Here is a 16,031-nt window from a genome sequence, read left to right on the forward strand (position 1 = left end):
AAGTTACTTTTAAATTAATTTAGCTTTTTTGTTTTGTTTTTGTTTTGTTTTGTTTATCGAGACAGGGTTTCTCTTCTCTTTGTAGCCCTGGCTGTCCTGGAACTCACTCTGTAGACCAGGCTGGCCTCCAACTCAGAAATCAGCCTGCCTCTGCCTCCCAAGTACTGGGATTAAAGGTGTGTGCCACCACTGCCCAGCTTAACTTTAGACAATTTACAAAATTTTCAGAAATAGTTGTTAATATTGTCCCATTTTATACTATATATTTAGGAAAGAAAAAACTTTCTCATGATTGATGATTAGAAAATTAAAGCATCAGTTAACTCTTAAAGATATTGAAAGTGCTCTTAGTGTACCAAGCATTCAGCCAACATTTAATTTTCATGTAAAAATAAGCATATTCTTACTTGTATATAAATTTCCTTTTATATAAATTTAATATATGGTAAAATTATATTTGTCAAAGAACTGTTTTGTTTTTTTCTTCGAGACAGGGTTTCTCTGTATAGCCCTGGCTGTCCTGGAACTCACTTTGTAGACCAGGCTGGCCTCAAACTCAGAAATCCACCTGCCTCTGCCTCCCGAGTGCTGAGATTAAAGGTGTGCACCACCACCGCCCAGCTCAAAGAACTGTTTAAAAGTACTTTTGTCTGGAGTCAAAAATTTTTCTGGCAAAAAGATCACTATTAGCTTTTGGCTAGCCAGTATAGTGTCTGTTCTTACCAGTTTCTCTGACATATCTTCTATATGAGGATGGCTGGCAGTTGGATAGGAAGAGGGATGAGGAAGGGACATGTGGGGGTGAGAATAATTAAACTTCATTATTTAAAGTATGAAACTGTCAAATGAAAAAATGGGGAAAAAAACACAAATGGTCACAGATGTATAAAGCTTTCTCTGTACTTTTTGTTTATATAGGAACTTGTTCGTTTCATTTTTCTTACGTAATATATTAACATACAGTTGTTTCTAATACGGTATTCCTCTAGAGTCTTGTTTTTTGAGACAAGTCATGGTTTTTGTGTAGCCATGGCTGTCTTGGAGCTTACTCTATAGACCAGGCTGGCCTCAAACAAATTGACCTCACAGAATCCACCTGCCTCTGTCACCCAAGTTCTAGGATTAAAGGTGTGCACCACCATTGCCCCCAGCTCTATAGAATCTTTTTTACTTCAGTAAGATCAGCAGTAAATAATTTCTAAGTCAACTGATTTGGGCCTTTTTCTAAAGTGTTTTGTTTTGATAAGCCATGTTGCTATGTAACCTTAGTTGGTCTGGTACTTGGTATATATAACCCAGGCTAACCATTCTACTTCCTCAGCCTCTAAAGTGATGAGATTACAAGCATGTGCCACCACACCCAATTTTACTTTCAAAACTTATCCCAAGCGTGTGGCTAAAATGTTCAGTCTTCATTACTTCCAAGGGTGCTTACTATGCTATGGCTATAGAGAAAGGGTTTATAGGATTCTTTCTCCCTACTTTAATTTTTTTAATGTATTTTATTTACATGTATGTACATGTGTTGTCATGCAGTCAAGTTGCTAGACTAGGTTCATATTTTCCATTTCAATATTTTGTTACTTAGTCTCAATCTCTTTTCTTTTCTGCAAGAAGAGATGATCATCATTGGGTTATTTAACTGAACTGTCAGCTACACTCACCCATGACATACTTTTTTATTTATGTTTCCACAGAAAGAGCATGTTCTCTGAATAACTGTACAATTGCTAAAAGAATTGGAAAAGGAAAAGATGCTACAGTCATCTTTGAACACTTCAGGAAACCTGTGGATCCATTTGTTCAGGAAAATTGTCCATGTAAAGCACTAAATTCAGAGATGGGTCCTTTCAGCTCAGATACTTCTAGTTCTTATGGAAATGTACAAAATGGAAACAATTCTGTGCTTGAAGCATACAACAGACAGACAGAAAATTCATCAAATCTTAGAGATGCTTCTCAAGTATACACACACAATTCAGGTTTTTCTTTCATACCCACTGGTAACACAGCAAGTGGTAATGGTGACCTGTTCAGTGTGACATATCTTAGAAGTATTTTAAGTAGTATTTCTGCTGCTTTTCCCTCTCACAACAATACTGGCTCAAGTACAGTTATTACTTCAAAACTCATTAAGGACCCAAGACTTATGAAGAGAGAACAGAGCATGAGAAACAAAAGTGATACTGCAGGTTTGAGTGATGTTTTGCCATTGGATAAGAGTTTGGGTTGTGGTGATTCACAAATAAAGCTGACATGTATGCCAACTAGTTCCATCTCTTCATCGGAAGTTCCTGCTGATAATACCATTACTAGTTGTTTGAATGCCTCTTGCTTCAAATTCTCTTCTGAAAGTTCACACTATCAGGCTCATAATAGCAGCTCAAAGGGCCATGACTGTATAGCATCCAGTAGCATTGCTGTTACAGAACAATTTAAAGAGCAACACAGTTCTTCCTTCCCCAGTTCTTTATCAAATGCATTTTCAGATGTCAGGAAACAAAAACACAGTGAAGAACAGGTCCAGAGAGCTCAAATGAGAAGCAATGTCCCAGTTTTAACAGCTCTGAGCAGTGAGTCACGGAACTCCGATGAATCAGAAAATACTTGTAGCAACGACTCTCAGGGTCATTTCTCTCAAGAGTCACCATCTTCTGATATAAACAGTATATATAAGGTTGGTCACCAGATGTCTACAGTCTTCCCAGCCCAGAAGAAAGGAAATCTATGTGAATACATCCAAGATACGGGAATGATGAGAGCCTCCATCAGCACAGAAGACAGCACTAAAGATGGAGTAAACCATACTTGGTGCAAAGAAACTGTTCTTAGTAATGAAACTGTTAGTAGCCCAATTGATAATTCCAATACATTGTACCAGGAACACAAAGAAGGAGGAAATCTTAATTCTTTAAGTGGTAATTGTGAAAAAATCGGAGTTACTCATAAGTTACAAGTGCCCAAGTTTCCCATATCTTCCACAGGGGATAAAAATGAACTATATCGTGCAGCATTGGAATTAGAGTGTTCTCTTACTCCAACTATAGAGTGTCTTTCACAAAAGTACCCGCAACACTCTTTGGAGCATGAAGATAATACAAATTTTGCCATGACTCAAGGGCTAATAGAATTAAAAACAGTACAAAATAATCAGAACTTTGGTAACATTTTGTCTGATGCCTTCCAGGAAGCAAAAGATGTTCCCCTGGCCAGTGAAAAGCTCATTGATAGAGTTATTTCATCAGCTGCCATTGACATCTCTCTTGACAGTTCAGTTTGCAACATAATTGGAGAATATACATGTGTCCGGAGGGAAAATGAAAATGGGGAAGCATCACCATATAACTGTCACAAAGAAGAAGCTTCTCGTGTTAAAGATGGTGTGCAGGATCACAGCCTATCTTATGATGCAGAATTGAGCTGTGATCTGAACTTGAAAATTAATTTGCAAGAACAAAGAGATGATAAAAATCCAAATGAGGCTAAAGAACACAATACAGATAACATAAATGGAAGTGAGAAACAAGATTGTCTTGCAAATGACCATTTCACCAATATAGTTGAAATGAGGGAAATTAAGAGTAACACCGAAGTAGAAATTCTGAATTCTGAAGAATGTTTCACATTTAACTCATTTCGGGGAAAAAACGGTAAACCAGCAGAAACAGCATCATCAGAGAGTGAAGCTGTAGAACAAAGGCATGCACCAAATGATCAAAGAGGCCTAGAGCACTTGGTGTCCTCATTTCCAGAAATTGAAGGCTCTTCAGTGTGTGTAGCCTCAAATGCTACAAAACAAATAGTTGGCACTACTGTCCTTACAGTAAGCACAAGTCTTGGGGATCATCAAAAAGATGAGTTAAAAGAAATTTGTTCCTCTGAGAGTTCAGATTTGGGTTTAGTAAAACACAGCATTTCTGAATGTGAAATTGATACTGATAAAGATAAATTACAAGACTTTCATCAGTTGGTAAATGAGAATTCAGCTCTTAAAACTGGATTGGGAAGTGAAATTGAGGTAGATCTTGAACATGATAATGCTTCTGTATTTCAACAAAATATGCATAGCCAGGGAAATGACCTTTGTGAAGAATTTGAGTTATATGAGTCTCTAAAGTCTCGGATTGATTGGGAAGGCCTATTTGGAAGCAGTTATGAGGAAATAGAATCCTCAAGTTTTGCAAGAAGGGAGGGTACTGATCAGCATAGTTCTACAGAATGTAACTGTGTTTCTTTCTGTTCACAAGACAAAAGAGAGCTCCACAACCCAATTTTTCTTCCAGATCTACAAGTTACAATTACAAACTTACTTAGTCTACGAATCAGTCCCACTGATGAATCTTTAGAGTTGAAAGATAATTTTTACAAACAGGTAACTGAATCTACAGAACCAGAAACAAATAAGGAAGGGAATGCTTCTGGATTTGGCATGTGCTCCCAACCTTCTGGAGAAAATTCAAGTTTTTCATGTGCAAATAAGTTTGGTAATTCAGTGCAAGAATCAGGAGATGTGAGCAAGTCTGAGAGTTCCCATTCTTCCAACTCAAGTCATAATACACATGTGGATCAAGGATCTGGAAAACCAAACAATGACTCTTTGTCTACTGAACCATCTAATGTCACAGTAATGAATGATAAGAGCAAATGCCCCACAAAATCAAAACCTGTCTTTAATGATACTAGAAATAAAAAGGACATGCAATCAAGAAGTAGCAAAAGAACCCTGCATGCATCTTCTTCCAGGGGTCAGAACATAGCCAATAAAGACTTAAGGGAGCATGAAACTCACGAGAAGAAGAGAAGGCCAACAAGCCATGGCTCATCTGACCGTTTCTCTTCCTTATCCCAAGGACGAATTAAAACATTTTCGCAGTCAGAGAAGCACATTAGGAATGTACTGAATATTCTAAATAATGAAGCATCTTTATGTAAAAGCAAACATCTGTCCAGGAAATTGAACAAAGCTGTTCTTCACTTAAAAAAAGCCCATAGAAGAGTTCATACATCTTTGCAGCTTATATCTAAAGTGGGACAAAAGAGGAAGGGCCCATTACCAAAAGCATATGCAGTAATACATAATAATTTCTGGGAAAGTTGTGATCATCAAGGTGATAGTTTGATGTCTGAAAGAAGATATTCTAAGCATTTTTTGTCCAAAAGAAAATATGACAAACAGGGAGATAAAAGATTTTTAAGATTTGACATTGAGGAGTCATTGACCCCGGTATCAAAGCACAGATTATATAGAACAAACAGAGAGAGGATTGCAGAGTGCCTTTCTAATGAAGTCATGTCTGGGCATGTTTCCAGTAGTCTTACCACTTTCCATGTGAGAGAATTTTGTGATGAAGAACAGTTTCCAGAACCACAGTTACCTCTAGCTTATACATCTCAGAGTATAAGTCAGTTAGAATACACTAATAGCATTGTGGGAAATGAAAGCTCTTCTGAACTTGAACATTTTTCTGAAACAAGTGGGAATATGCTTGACCCAAAAGAAACACTAACTGAAAAAGAATATCAGACACATACACAGTTATGTAATAGTGACTCTGCAAAACTTAAAAACCATACAACACATAGTATTAGGGATATAGCAAAAGAATGTAATTCTGAGGATAAAACAGTTCTCTGTGAAAGCAATCCAGTGTATTTAAGTTTCATAAAAGAAAACACAAGTCATAGTCCAGATAAAAGTTATGATTCAAATTGTAAAGCCAACACTGACATACATATTTCAGTTTTAGGCTCCAAAAAAAAGCACATTTTAAGTGTTGATATTTATGAACAAGATAATTGTGTATCTGATGGTGTTAAAAGTGGAGAAGCAATTTTTCCTATAGAAAAGTGTACAGTTCCTATGGAGACCACATCAAGCATTCCTACGGAAAATATAGCAAGCAAAAGTTACACTATTCCTCCGGTCTCATCAATTCTAGTGACAGCTGGAGAGGAAGAATCTTCTGTAGGGGAAAATGGACTCTTCGATGTAAATGAGAATGAGATGAATATTACTATGCATTCTAAATTAGATCTAACATCAGTAACTGAAGAAAGTAAAATTTGTAAGAAAAATATGAAGAACCTATCTTGCAATGATAGTTCTATGCTATTAAAGGAGAATATAACGGGTCCTTCAAAAAGATATATGGCAAAATACATTGAGGAAGAAAAAATTAGGAAAATTGAGCAAGCAGTTTACAAAAAAATTATTACTGAAGGATCACCTATTAGTTTTAAGTACAAAAGTCAAAATAAGATCCTAAAGGAAAAATCATTTCATGTTAACAAGAAAATAATTACAAACAACTTGACTGATTCTCACCTAAGCATTAAAAATTCTACTGTAGACACAATTGCTTTGAAAGACATTCCTAATCAGCTTAAAGAAAGAAAGGAAGCAGGGCAAATTAAAGTTAATAACAACTCTCACTCTGACTGTCTCTCCAAGCCAGCCATTGTAGAAACTAATCATAGGCCTGTTTTACATGGGAACCCTAAAGTTGCTACTCTTCAGAAGGAATTAAAAGAACATCGCTCACCTAATTACACATCTCATGTAACAGAACTGTCTCAAATTTTACAGAGAGCAGATGAAGCAGCATCTCTTCAGATTTTAGAAGAAGAGACTAAGCTTTGTCAAAATATTCTCCCTTTATTTGTTCAAGCTTTTGAAAGACAGCAAGAATGTTCAATTGACCAAATCCTGATTTCAAGAAAGCTATTGGTAGAACAAAACTTGTGGAATAATTGTAGACTTAAATTGAAACCATGTGCTGTTGATACTTGGGTAGAACTTCAGATGGCAATGGAAACTATTCAATTTATTGAAAACAAAAAAAGATTCTTAGAAGGTAAACCAACATTCCGAAGCTTGCTTTGGTATGATGAGAGCTTGTACAGTGAACTGCTTCGCAGGCCACGTGGATATCAACTGCAGTCCAATTTCTACCCTGGTTTTCAAGGACGACTAAAATACAATGCATTCTGTGAGTTACAGAATTATCATAATCAGTTAGTTGAATTCTTAACAGAAACAAAAAAAGAAAATAATTCATATTACGCATTATTAAAATACAAACGGCAAATTAATGAATGTGAAGCCATAATGAAGCACTATTCTGATTGCTTTGACTTTTGTCTTTCTGTTCCATTTGCCTGTGGAGTTAACTTTGGAGATAGTTTAGGAGACCTGGAAACCTTAAGAAAAAGCACTCTGAAGCTGATCAGTGTACCTGGGGGCTCTCCTAAAGTCCATTCCTACCCAGGAAAGAAAGATCATTTGTGGATCATTATAGAAATAGTCTCCTCAAAGGTTAGTTTTATCAAGAGCAATGAAGAAATAAGTATCAAAATCTGTCTTTATGGTCTGGAGCATATATATTTTGATGCTGCAAAAAGTCTTGTATGGAAAGAAAAAAGCTGCTCTTTACCCAAAAAACATTCAGAAAAGAATAGAGAAATGGAGGAAATAAATGAGAGAGCTTTTTCTAAGTTGAAGAAGATCTATGATGTCTTATCTAAAGGTTTAAACAATGAACCCACTAGTATTGGACTTCAAGAAGATGCTATTATTGCTTCCAAACAATCCACTCTAGGTAGCATATCAAACTGTAGGCTGAACAAAGCTTGGCTTTCATATCCAGATATTTCTTGTGTTGGTGAGATACTGGATCAAGCTAAATCTGCAGACCTAGAGGAGTTACAGGGCCTCACTCTCAGATGTACAGATCACTTAGAAATTTTAAAAAAATACTTTCAGATGCTGCAAGAAGATAACATAGATAATATTTTTATCATGGAAGAAAATGTTTTGGATATGCTAAGCAACCACAACCTGGGAGCAGTCATTTTAAAGCCTGAAGCTATTGAGATTTATATTGAAATTGTCATGATCTCAGAAACAATTCACTACCTTAAAAATTTAATAGCAAAGAAACTGCACAACCAGAGATTTCGAGGTATGCTCTGGTTCGATTGGTCTCTTCTTCCTGAGCTAATTGGCTGCCAAGAAGAAGTGGTTTCCCTTTCTGTTGGTGACACCCAAACACATTGCCTTTGGAAACTGGTAGAGACTGCAATTTCTGTCCTTAAGAAAGAGCTGGCTGTTATCTATGAATATGGTGAAGCTTCTAACTGTTCCTATGCTCTACATTTATTCTACAGAGAACTTAAGGAACTTACAGGCGTTAAAAGGCTTCTGAATAACTCTAAGTATTCAGTTTCCACGTATATTGACTTGGTGCCACATACTGCATCTGTAAATTTTGGAAACACTGTGGCAGAATTAGAACATAACTACAAGCAGTTTTTTCTATTACTCAAAAATGTAATGTCTGTCCCTCAGAAAGATTTTGGAAAAATGGTTCATATTATAAAAGTTATGAAGACAATTGAACATATGAAGCTGCTAAGTGCTAAAGATACTAAATTGTCCACTCATCTTCTCTTTCTCCAAATGCTGCGCAACAAAAGGAATGCTTTGCAACAAAACAGACAAGAAAAGATGGAGACACCCGTTACAGAACCTGGGGAGGACAGCAGTCAACCTGGGGTTTCTGAGCAGACACCTCCAGGTACAGAGTGCACAGTAAAAAACATTTCAGACTCCTCTAAAAAGCGACCTGTGACTGCAGACACATGTGAAGTCTCTCAGGGAAAAGGAAATACAGACACTGTTCCCAGTTGGAAAAAACAAAAGGTACAAATGTTTTTAAATCAGTCTTGCAAATATTCATGAAAACAAGCTTTCTCTAACCAGAAAAGTAGTTTACAGAATAGAAAAGTTGATGTTTTCAATTCAGCCTTCTAACTATTAGTATTAGATTAAATGACTCATTATTTATAGACTTGTGTGATTAAGGTACCTTACAAGTACATAATTTTCAGCTTTTTAATTTAGAAAGTATTTCATGAAGGAATAAATTTTAATAGTTAATAAGAAGGGCAGGTTCATTATTGTGGATGTGAGTTATACCAGTGATTGACCAATTTTATTTCTCAGATGGTTTCTTTGGCCAATGTACTGAACATTAAAATCTGTCTAAATCCTGTTGAAATTATAGGGCAAATAAATAAACTCCTAATTTATGTTTATAGTGTTATGATTTGAACCCACACTGTGTGTATGCTAGGCAAGTGGTCTATTCCTAGAACTGTGCTTCCAGCTAATTTTAGTTGGTGCCAAGGAAAATGAGACAAAACTTAAAGGAGGTTGTTTCAGGCCTGAGAGCTTAACACAGACCAGGTCCAGAGGTTGGGAGGTGTTCAGGTCTTAAATATAGGCCTACATAAGGAATTAAACTTTATCTTTTCCATAGATGCTAAAGCATAATGTCATGTGAAATATGTTGGTTATAGGGATTTTATTTATTTTGGTGATTTAAATGGAAATGGAATTCTTAGTATAGTTAGAAGTAGTAAATCAGCCAAGACTAGAAAATGGTGCTGTTTTTTCATGGAAGAGTAGAAAATGCAGGCTGGTTGATAGTGCTAATCCAAAATACTTATGAGGACAAATGTTTCAGATTTTGACAATTTCCAGATATATATGTGTATATATATATATATATATGTATGTATGTATGTATATATATATATATGTGTGTGTGTGTGTGTGTGTGTGTGTGTGTGCATGTATATATATGTATGTATGTGTACATACATACATACATACTGGACCAAAGTCTAGACATGAAATTCATTTATGTTTCATTCACAGTGCCCAAAGGTCATTTTCTAGTAATTTTAATTTCTACATGGAGCAAAAGGTTCCTGATATAAGCATTTCCACAGCTCTGTGTCATAGCTCAGAGCACTGTAATTTGAAGGCTTTGAATTTGGGGCTTGGAGATAATGCTTAGAGAATTTAAAGTATATGGGCAAGAAGAATGTTACAAATGTATGTTTATAAAGCAGTTGCTGTTAACCTGTGAGATACTGTAAGTCTAGCAGAGTCACTGTGTTTTGAATGGGTGAATGTTTTGAATGTTATAATGTAGCTTGTCATCACTAATGGAAAACTTATTTTTCTATTATTATATTTTAATTTATTATATTTTTCTCTTATTTAGGTTACCATGAAAGATGTTGGAAATATACAGACAGTATCCAAACATCCAAGGTAGGAGTTGCCACCAATCCTCTTAATATAAAAACTAAATAAATATGGGCAATTAATAAAGGAATTTATAAACTATTGAATCATACACATAGCTTAGAGGACAGGCATAACAGATGAGGAAGCTTGTTAATCAAGGCCTAATGATCTTGAATTTCACTCTTAAGTATTGAGGGCAAATGCCATAACATTATTAAGTTATCTGGAGCTTACAAAGGGATAATTGTTAAAAAAGAAAAATTTATATTAATAGACATTGCTTAACAAACTTGCATAGAAATAGGGCACATGATTAATTTTTAAGTTGTAGATCAACTAAAGTTCAAAGTTGCCTAAAGAGAAATTATATTCTTTTTTTAAGATTTATTTATTATGTATATGTAAGTACACTGTAGCTGCCTTCAGACACACTCATTATGGATGGTTGTGAGCCACCATGTGGTTGCTGGGATTTGAACTGAGGACCTTCAGAAGAGCAGTCAGTGCTCTTAACCGCTGAGCCATCTCTCCAGCCCCAGAAATTGTATTCTTATATCGAAGGAGTATTATTAGTAGAAATGGTGTGTATTTCACAGGCATAATACTAATGCTCTATTTCATAGAAGGATGTTTTAACAGTGCAAAGTAGAAGACTATGGTCTCAAAGAATATGGTTTCAAAGACAGTTTCTCTTAAAGAAAGTTAGTTAAGTAACTTAACTAAGTTAAGTATAGAAAATTCACTACATTGCTTCCTTTTTGGTTTTTCGAGACAGGGTTTCTCTGTGTAGCCCTGGCTGTCCTGGAACTCACTCTGTAGACCAGGCTGGCCCTGAACTCAGAAATCCACCTGCCTCTCCCTCCCAAGTGCTGGGATTAAAGGCGTGCGCCACCACCGCCTGGCCATTGCTTACATTTTTATCATTTTGTGCTAAATCATTCACCTCTGTAAAATTTTGGATTTCTGACTATCCAATTTTTTTCCATTTTACGAAGGATAGTAAGTAGCAAAGTATAAAAAGGAAGAACTAACAGCTGCATTTATTTCTTGATTTCCCTTTTTAAAATAATACATTTCTAGAATTCTTTTTATAGATTATATAACTCTGAATTATTATAAAGAGGCATATAAAATCACAAAGTACTAACCCACTAACAAGCTCAAGATAGCTCATGAGTAGCTATCTTTCCCCTTTCCCATCCCTTTTAGTGTGACTATTAGTTGTGGGTAACATACACCAGCATAATTATCTTAGGTTTGATAACTTAAGTATTTGTTGCTTAAAGAATTAAACTGTCTGCTACAAGATTGATACAGAGGGCTAACTTGAAAGAAATGAATATCCTCTGAAGGTACAGAGGTCATCTAGACAGCTGTGAATTTTCACAAGAAATTATCACTGGAAATAAGAAAGACAAATTACCTGTTCTGGAAACCCAGTTTATATAGCACTAGATGGCAACATGGGTTGTAATTAAAATGCCTTTTTAGGCCGGGCGTGGTGGCACACGCCTTTAATCCCAGCACTCAGGAGGGAGAGGCAGGCAGATTTCTGAGTTCGAGGCCAGCCTGGTCTACAGAGTGAGTTCCAGGACAGCCAGGGCTACACAGAGAAACCCTGTCTCGGAAAACCAAAAAAAAAAAAAAATGCCTTTTTAGGTTATATTGGTTAAAACATGGGTCTTTCGAGCTGGGCATGGTGGTGGGCACCTTTAATCCTGGCACTTGGGAAGAAGAGGCAGGCAGAACTCTTTCAGCCTGGTCTGCAAGGAGAGTTCCAGGACAACCAGGGTTCTTACATAGAGAAACCCTGCCTTAGAAAACCAAAACAAAATAAAATTAAAAACCATGGGCCTTTTGATTTTTCTTAGAAGGGTATAGAGACTCTAGGCTAAAGATGAATTCCTCTCAACTCAGGAGAACTAGTACTATTCTTTCTCAACACATACTGGTTTTTGATACTGCCATAATTGCCTAGTTTTAAGACTTTAAACTTAGTAAGAATGTTATGGATATTAAATTGCAAGAATTTTATCAGCCTGGTTTTTTTTTTCCTCAGAAGATGAACAAACAAAAGAACATTTGTTTTAAAAAGAAGAGGAGATGCATTCAGTGGTTAAGGACCCATAACTAATAGTTACACTAAAAGGGATGGGGACAGGGAAAGATAGCTACTCATGAGTAATGAGCTTGTTAGTGGGTTCAAAGTATATGAACTAGAGATTGTACTGAACTTTTGAATAATAAAACCTCTAAAATTAGAGGCTTTTATTAGAAGATTTTTTTCAAATAACTCAGCCTTCTAACAGTATCAGAAGTGTTTAAAAATGTGGAATATATCATCTTCATCAAGAACCATATCTAAATTCAAACCAAGAGAGTAAAACTGAAAAGTGTTTTACTTGTATACTTCTGGTAAAATGAGAAATGTCAGTCTTATTAATTCTTACACTAAATAAAATTTTCAAATGTTTATTCATTAAAATGTTGTGACTGTATCTTTAAAATTGTTTGTATTTACATTACACTCCATAGCACTACAGGATCTCCTCCCAATGATGAAAACAAAATAGGATCAAATTCCTCTGACAGTCTGAAAAGCATCTCTGCATCTCCAGAAGTGGTCAAAAGACAGAGCTCAGTACTTGGTTCAGTGTCACCTGCTGAAAGTGTACAAGACACTTGCACACCAAAGTCAGAAAGCAAAGTAGAGCCAACAGACAGCTTACCTGATTCTTTAGCATCTCTCACTGAACAGCAGGAAAACTCAAATGTCATAGAGAAAAGAAATGGGAATTCTAGTGTGGCTGAAACAAATGATAAGAAAGACTGTCCTTTAGTAACTTGTGACCAAAAGGATATAGATGCCTCTTACTCACCTGACCACACACCTGCACAGGAATCCCATAAAACCCCTGTGGATCACACACAGATCTCTCCTTCAAACCTAACAGCAGGAAATGATGACCCTCTTGTGCCTGATGCATCTCTGCTCTCAGTGTCTGCTTCCCAGTCAGAGAAGGACGTTTATTTGAGTGGCACAGACTTTCACCATGAAAATAATAAAATACTAAATTTGTCTACTGAAGATTGTACAGGCACCAGCTCTCCAGAACCTGTGTGTATCAAGGACAAAATTTCTGTCCTGCAAGTAGATAAAACACAGCCTATAAAAAGTGAATCGCCAAAAAAAAGTATGACTGATGCTCCAAATCCCAATACTGCACCATTTGGCTCATATGGGAACTCAGCCCTTAATGTGAATGGAACAGTACAGCACACTCACTCTGAACAGAATTCAAAAGTCCTGACTCAGAAAGTTGGCACATCCAGGAATATACCTCCACAGTCTGCATGTTCTCCAGTACATAACTCTTCTGCACATTCATTTGGAACTTCATATCCATACTACTCTTGGTGTTTCTATCAGTACAGCAGCAGCAATGGCACTGCTGTTACTCACACATACCAAGGGATGACAGCATATGAGATACAACAGCCTCCTCCTCCAGTGTTGACTACAGTTGCAAGTACTGTTCAGAGCACACATTTCAATCGTTCATACTCTGAACATTTTAGTTACTTTCCTGGACAGCCACAAGCAAATTCCTTTAACCCAGGAAACGGGTATTTTCCATCTCACACGCCTGTTTCTTACAATTACCAACAACCAGTTTATTCACAGTTTGCTTCTCATCAACCAGTCCCACAGGCTACATATCCTTATCCGCCTAACCCAGGTGCGCCTCCTCAAGTTCCTTGGACTTATGGTGAGTTGCAGGTCTCAATGACTGATTCATTTTTATTTTGGGCTTTATATTTATGTAAAGGAATTTGAAAATAGTGAGACATAGAGCTGTTTTCTTTGTAGACTTGTAGAATTTGCTCCTAAGCTGAGCAAAGTGGAATTTTGTTTTAAGTTGTAAATCCAGTGTCAGAAAACAAAAGAAAATTGATGATGTTGCTAATATATCCTTCCATAGCTATCTTTAGGGAGGAGCTAAATCAATTACAGTGAAGTTCATTCAGTGATGAAACCATTAAAACCTTCTCATACAAGTGTTTTACAGGACAGTCTTTTCAAACTAACCTCACATTGTGGAAAAAAAAAAAAAGAGCAAAAAAATTAAACCACACCAACATTTCTAGTAGCAATCGCAGGGTATGTAGAAAGGGTTTTTTTTTTTTTTTGTGTAATCTGGAATTCTTATTATGAAGCTTCATTTTGATAAATGGAGAAAAAATAAAGTACAAAGATGGGAAAAGGAAAACCATCAATTATTTAAATCAACCTTTCCCTTCTCTCAGTTCTAATATTTCATATAAGTGAATATCATTATCTGAAAGTTTGTAGATTAAAAACTTGATAATTTGCCTCTTGAACTTAAATGGTTTATTCTCTATCAAGCACCTAGTTGTACAATACCGCATTAAGTCAGGCAGTGGTGGCACAAGCCTTTAATCCTAGCACTAGGCAGGCCAGCCTGGTCTAAAGAGTAAGTTCCAGGATACTCAAAGCTGTGCAGACAAACCCTGTCACCAAAGAAAACAAAACAAAAATCACATTAAAGACAAGTTGGGAGGAAGGGTTTCCTTTGGCTCACAGTTTATAGAGCACAGCCCATTAACTGTGAAAGGAAGATGTAACAGCAGGAGCCAGGGCAGGCTGCTCACTGTCCGCAGGCAGGAGGCAGAGAGAGATGCTGCTGCCCCAGAATGCAAGTGGGTTACTTGAGCCTCAGCAAAAAGTTAATTACTCTGCTGAAACTAGTTACACAAAGGCACCCAAATATTCTCTTAGCAGAGACAGAATATCCTCCAAACTGAAACGTCATCATTCCTATCTTAGAGAAATGCAAGCAAATGTCTTTTAATCATTTGTTTTCAACCCCTTTCTAATTCTAAAAATGAATAAGTATAAAAGCTTATATGAGGTATTATTTGTCTCAGTTGGAATGGAAATATGTTGAATAATTCATTCTCCTACCCCCCCCTTACTGGTAGGGAACCCAGCACCTTTAATATCCTTGGCAAGTGTTGTTTCCCTGAGCTACATGCCAACCCAATTTAATTCTCTTTATAATTTAGAAACCTTAACCAGGAGTGATGATGATTCAGGCCTGTAGTCTGAGCACTTGGGAGGTGGTGGCAGAAGAATCTGAATTTCTGGGTCAGTCTTGACTATGTAGTAAAATTGAAGCCTACTTGGCCACATGAGATACTCTTGAGAAAGAGGTGGAGAGGGAGAAAAAATCAGCACTGCTACATTAGACTTAATTCTGACTGATTCATTCCAAATTATAGGAATGTTAGAACCCAAGTGGGTTACAGACCACCACACACATACAAGGCCATATTGGAATCCTTATAGCTGGCAATCAATAGCAGGCTTTTCACCAAAGACCTCTTGGCACCAGATCTCAGGGAGGAGTATAGCATTTCTACAGTAAAACCACAGTGACATCATTGTCAGGTATAGGTCAGGAGAACCTTCTAGTATTTGTTTCAGCAAAAAACATCAGTTGTTTTTCTGGGCCATGGCCCGGGTCCTGGAAAAGCCCCAAATGTGTTGCCACGGCAGATGTAACTCTTCAGGGAAAGTTGGAAAGTGCCTGAGCAGAATAAGATGGGGGGGGGGGGGTGTTCACGACCTCAGACACCAGAATAACCTTGCAGTTCCCTATTGGAGCTCCCACCACTGCTCAGTGAGGTAGTTGCTGTTGTGCTGGACAGTGCCCTTGGTCCAGCAGTGATTCTGTTTACATTCTTCTCTAACAGATAGTGCTATATGAGGTGGTAGTGTAATCTAAGTACCTTTTGCTTCCCTCCCTGCCCCGGACAGGATACAATAGTTTGCCTGAGAAGACAAAGCCTAGAGGGGAGAATCGGGTGGAAGTGCTGCTCTGCTTTTCTCTTCAGGTCAACACCAAAC

At 36.9% G+C, this 16,031-nt stretch overlaps 1 protein-coding gene across 7 annotated transcripts in view; it reads left to right on the top strand.

Moving 5' to 3' along the window:
- Positions 1 to 16,031, top strand: part of Tex15 (testis expressed gene 15) — a 75,815-nt gene that overhangs the window by 52,189 nt on the left and 7,595 nt on the right. For 4 of the 7 annotated variants that reach the window (XM_006508976.3, XM_006508977.3, XM_006508975.2 and 1 more), the window contains 3 exons: positions 1,698 to 8,701; positions 10,074 to 10,123; positions 12,635 to 13,869. In XM_006508976.3, the coding sequence (XP_006509039.1) occupies positions 1,698 to 8,701; positions 10,074 to 10,123; positions 12,635 to 13,869 (8,289 nt within the window). Of the gene's footprint in view, positions 1 to 1,666; positions 8,702 to 10,073; positions 10,124 to 12,634; positions 13,870 to 16,031 lie in introns of those variants that run through there. The other 3 variants (XR_378774.2, NM_031374.2, XM_006508979.2) reach the window with 3 other exon arrangements.

Source organism: Mus musculus, chromosome 8 (assembly GCF_000001635.26).
Source record: "Mus musculus strain C57BL/6J chromosome 8, GRCm38.p6 C57BL/6J".
Lineage (NCBI taxonomy): Eukaryota > Metazoa > Chordata > Mammalia > Rodentia > Muridae > Mus > Mus musculus.